We start from the raw sequence: 5,400 nt of genomic DNA, 5'->3' as shown, positions 1-5,400 counted from the left end.
GGCGGGCCGCGGCGGGGGCTGCGAGGGGCCCGGCGCCCCCGGGGCAGCTTCGGCCGCTTTCTGCGAGGGGCCGCTGCTCATCGGGCCGTCGGGCGCCGCCTCCGCCTCGAAGAAGGACCAGGGCGCCGCGGCCACGGTGGAGCTGGCATGAGCCGCAGGCGCCAGGAAAGTGTCCAGGACGGTGTCCAGGGAGTCCTTGACCGAGAGGGAGCCGCTCCCTGGCTGGTAGCAGAGGGAGTCCCGGCCGTCCTCCCGCCCCAGATGCTGCTGCTGTTGCGCCTCTTCCTCCTCCTCCCCTTCCTCCTCCTCCTCCTCTTCGTCCTCCTCCTCGTCGCTGCTCTTGGGGTAAAGCAGCCCGTCCAGGGAGATGTCGACGGACTCCGCTTCCTCGCGGAAGGGATCTCGGCTAGGCTGACCCTGCAGCAGGACCGCCCCGTCTGTGGCAGGCGGAGGCGCTCTGGGCTCCTTGGCTTTCACCTCGGTCATGCTGGCCCGGCGCGGCGATGGACGCCGGCGAGTCTCCGGCAGGGGCAGAGCGCGGGCAGCCGGGCAGCGACGGGGTGCGAGCAGCCGGACGGCTCTCTACATGCTGGACGTGCCGCTGCGGCGGTGGCGCGGCTCCTGCTCACATGCTGCTGCTCTCGGGGGGACGGCTCTGCCCCGGCCCCGCCGCCGCCACGGGGGTGACTCGGAGCCGGGGGCGGTGCAGCCTGGAGAGGGGAAACGATGGGAGCGTGTGCGGGAGGCGTGCAGGAAAGGAGGGTGCCTGCCAGGCTCCGGCGGCGGCGGACAGGCTGACTCCGCTCGTCCCCCGCCTGTCTCCCACCGCCCGGGCGGGCTGGCCGCGGGCTCCACGCCCCCTCGCCCGTCCCTCCCTCCCCGCCCCTCCTCGCCCCCAGCCCCGTCCCTTACCAAGGGTCTGCGCTGCGGGGCGCGGGCTGCCGCCTCCCGGCCCCGCCGCTCCGCGCCGCCTCTGGGAACCGCCGCTCCTCCAGCGGCTCTTCCATCGGCTCCTCCTCCGCTCCGCCTGTCCCCCTCCCATCGCCCGCCGTGCCCGCATCCCTTTCCCATCGCATCCGGCGCCCTGTGCCTTAGGTCAGAGCTTTTTGGCTTCTCCTTGTCTTCTCATTCCTTTCCCTCACCTCTTGTGCCTCTGCTCCATCCTCTCACTTCACCATCCCAAGAAGTTCGGCTGTGCACTGAGCAGAGGGCATAAGCCTCTGGTTAGGTCGCGGCATTGGAGAGCAGAGAGAAAGACAAACTTCACTTATTTGCAGTGACGGCTCCCTTTTGTCTGTTTTTTACTGTCCCCTTCAGACGTTCAATGTAGTTTTTAATGATTAAGCTCTATTCCAAAACCCCACCTGTTACAAGATCCGTTTTCCAGTAGCAAGAAAACCAAAGCATTGTGAAGTTCTTTATGTGACATTACAGGACATCCTTTGCACCAAGAAGCACAACATCTTTTCGGCAAAAGATTTGGAAAGTGGGGCATTCAGGACATTTAAAAGGACTGGCTGGCCAGCCTGCATATAGCAGGTTGCAATTCAGCCCAGGTGAGTTCTGAACAAGAAGCTGTCACCAGCTAATTGCTGGCATTTTGTGTAAAATGCTGGCTTTTTGGCAGAACCCACTCAATAAGACAGCCACTAATGTGAGGGGAAAAAAAGAAAACTAAAAAAACAATACAACCTTTAGTATACTTTTCATTATATAGAAATTAAGAAAGAAACTTGGTTTGAAAGATACAGAGAATGAATTGGTATAGGAGTTTTCCTCCTGACTTTAAGTAGAATCAGTATATTTTTGGATAAAAAAGTATGCTGTTAAATCATTGGTTATGTCCTGTAGATGTTTTTTTGAAAGGAGACAGGTTTCTTAAAAAAAAAAACAAACAAAAAAAACCACCAACCAACCGTGATCACCACAAAATAGTTGCTTTTGTTGTTTTACTTTCCAAATATCTTCAGACTGAAAAGGACAGTTTTTTGGGGAGAAACACAACTGTGGGAAATTATTTTCATTTTATTAAATCATATAAAGCAAGTTTATAGAAGCAGTGGCTTCACACAAACCTTATTCAATGTGGTGTGTACTTTTTACATTATTCTTGTCAAAATATCACTGGCTTATAGACTGCTTTCGGACTCTGCTTTTTTATTCCTTTAAAAATAATAAAATTTTTTTTGGTATTCAAAAGAATTGTGGCAATGTGATAATAAGTGGTATTGTAAAACTCAGGTGTTATTGTGGGTGCCTCTATACACATTTAGGAGGTTCAACAGAATTATGCACTTTCAAGTACACTTGTTGAGTGTCAGAATATTTCTTGAACAGCAGTGCTTCACTCTCTTGATGTTGCATGGGAAAGAACTGTTTGGCCAGCAAGTACCAGGAGTTGAAGATGTTTTCAGAAAACCTATCAGTGGAACTGATATTAAAATAACTATTTAAGAGGCGCTATCCAGTTCTGTAATGACATGACATTAAAATAATGTGCTTCAATGACTAATGAGTTTCTGTTTTACGTGCTACAAAATTTCTCCCAAACCTGCCTTTTCTCAGAGGAGAGAGAAATTAATCTCCGGTACTGTTCATCTCCATGCTTGTTTTGGTTTTGCCCTGATATTGCATGATTAGTCAGCTGGTTGTCATGCCTTTTTATTGCCACTGTCTTGCTTTCTCGTTTCCACTTCCCCATATGCACACAGCATTCATGGCCTGCATCTTTACAAAAATGTGCTCCAAAGACGTGTCTCCTTACTACAGTGACTTCCCCCCTTCCTACTGCTTCTAGACTAGGAGAGGTAAAGACCACAGATGGCCAGAATAGAGGGTCCTGAAAGGAAAGCAGCCCTGAGCAGTTTCCACTCAGTGCTGCTCATGACCTGTCCATTAAAATTCTACGCTAATAAGGCCATGGGACTGTAAACACCTAAATATTTACCAGAAATATACATATTTACTACTTGCATTATTTTTCTAGATGTTAGCAGTTAAATATTGTCCAGGTTTTCTGCTGAGCTTCCTAATTTCATTTTTATGACCTGACAAATATACTGAAATCTTTAACAATAATTGTGCTGAGTTGTCATTGCTTAAATAAAGTATTTGGGGTTCTTTATCCTTAAGAAATTAATTGGACCTAAGTGGACTTTAATTTATATTGGCTTCACGTGATTTCTATGAACTTTCACAGGAAGCTTTTCCTATTATTCTGTCCATAACCCGCATGCCCATATCTGGAATTGTTCAAGGTCAATAGTCGGGCATTGAGCAATGTGATCTAGTGAAAGGTGCCCCTGCCCCTAGAAGGGGATTTGGAATTAGGTGGTCTTTAAGGTCCCTTCCAACCCAAGGTGTTCTGTGATTCGTTTCTTTTGCTCTTGGATTTTCTCACATCATTTGGAAGCTTTCCCTGATATTGCCATGGTACCACAGTTTTTTCAATAAGAACATTTCCTTATTGTGTATCTATAGCTAGTTTTCATTTGCAAGCCATTAAAATTGCAACTGATATTTTCAATTCAGACCTAAAAATGACGGTTCTTTTATATTCAGTAATATTTTACTGAATATAAAATTTTGAAAGAGCAAACTGTATGAAAGTACTTACGTACAGACCTGTTTTGAACCCAACAGTAAAGGCACTGGAGAGTTTGATTGATACTTTTGCATTTTTTTAAATTCTGTGAGAATGTGAAAATATATCTGAGATCTTGAATAAGTTGCGTCTATTTTCTTGCTCTGTTCAAGAACTGTTGATGAGTAAAAGCTGCACTGAACAAAATTTCTTATCTGTCTTGCTTTTCAGCATGATTCTTGTCTAAAATGTCAACAAGAATAGCAATAGAATTGTACTGATAACTCCCACTGTAATGCTCTAGATTTGTACTTAATTTTTAAGTAGTTCCTGAGTATTTTAAGTAGTTCCTGAGGCTGACCATTCAGCCATTCAACTGTACATTTTAAACACTAAAATGTTTTGATAGACCCTTTGAAATATTTCTAATGGTTTTGGCTTAAATAAAAAGACAATGTTGTGTGAGAAACATGACAAGTATACAGCCTCCTCAAACAGTACAAATATCAAAATCACGTGCTTTTTCTATGATGACTTTTTCTTTAAAGTATCTTGAAGTATGGGCTGAAGGTCAAACAGATCTAAGTTCCTTTTCTTACACTAAAGTGTTCCATTTTCATGTCAAGATTGCTCCATATAAACAGTGAGTGAGCTAGTGTTTAAATCTGGAAAATGACAGATTAATTACAATGAATTAGTGTCTTAGCCCATACAGAACTTTCTTAGAACATTGTTCTGCACAGGCTGTTGGAGAAAAGAACTTAAAAGAAGTTAAAAATACTTTCCTGTTTTTCGGTTAATCAGTGGCTCGCAGTTTTGTACTATCATTGTTCAGGGTATAGTACAACCAAAAATGTGATTCACTTCTTATAAACAGAGAGGAGGAGAAACTGTTTCAAACAGCTTGTGACCTCATGGCCAAAACTAAAAAGCAGCTTGCATAAGGAGAGACGTAGAGGCTTTTGCTTCTATCACAGAAGTAACATTTAAAGTAATATTTTTTAAAAATAGACATCTGTAACTATATGAAAAGCCACTCTTTTCAGCACATAGTGTAGACAATAAAAACATAATACTGTCATGGAATAACAGCACATTCTTGTTATGTTACATTTTTGGAGATATTTCTTTCCATGGTTTCATCCCTATTCTGTAAAAATTTAGACCCCCAGTTAGCAGGCTGAATTTCACTTACATTAGGATGCCAGCAGACATTAAATATGCTCTTCTCAGAGATCATGATTTTGGAGTAGCAGCTAAGTCATAGAAGCACTCAGCATCAGGAATATGATTTGATGATAACTGTTCATATCTGAACCTGGTGATTAGGCTTCCATAGTCAGGTAAGAGTCATAGATGTCTGTAGGTACCATTTTTCTGGAGCTCTTCAGACACTTTGTGTCTTATTAAAGATATAAAGGACTTATTGATCTGAAGCACTCAAAGAGACATGATTTTTTGGCAGTGCAGTGTCAATGCCTAAATGAGGAGGTATGACTAGAGTCCTAAATCCTTAAAATGCAGTATCAGTGTGCTCTACTATCAATGTGCATTATTTAAAACCATAGTTTCAGGAACTACACTGTAAGCATACTTTCATTTCCTCTAAGCAAGGGCATGTCACAATGCAATTAGTCTCTGTGGTCTGTTATCAGGTGTTTTGTTAGCTTAAGCTAAACCATCAGATTTACCAAAAGCTATCAAAACTATTGGTTTACTAAATGCAAGGGTGTACTAAAACATATTGTAAGTGCAAAAGGGATTGGCAAATAGCGAGGTAGGTGGCAAAGAAGGTAAGCAATAGAGCTGTAAAAGGA

The 5,400-nt window shown here is 44.2% G+C and overlaps 1 protein-coding gene across 1 annotated transcript in view; it reads right to left on the bottom strand.

Moving 5' to 3' along the window:
• Positions 1 to 508, bottom strand: part of PGR (progesterone receptor) — a 30,922-nt gene extending 30,414 nt beyond the window's left edge. Inside the window, 1 exon segment of the mRNA XM_039718755.1 lies at positions 2 to 508. Within this exon segment, the coding sequence (XP_039574689.1) occupies positions 2 to 486 (485 nt within the window). The 5' untranslated portion in view covers positions 487 to 508.
• Positions 509 to 5,400: the final 4,892 nt, after the last annotated feature.

Source organism: Passer montanus, unplaced genomic scaffold (genome assembly GCF_014805655.1).
Source record: "Passer montanus isolate IOZ18808 unplaced genomic scaffold, ASM1480565v1 scaffold4, whole genome shotgun sequence".
In the NCBI taxonomy this organism is placed as follows: Eukaryota; Metazoa; Chordata; class Aves; order Passeriformes; family Passeridae; genus Passer; species Passer montanus.
Note: the sequence above shows the minus strand (reverse complement) of the source record. Positions and strands in the feature narration are given on the sequence as shown.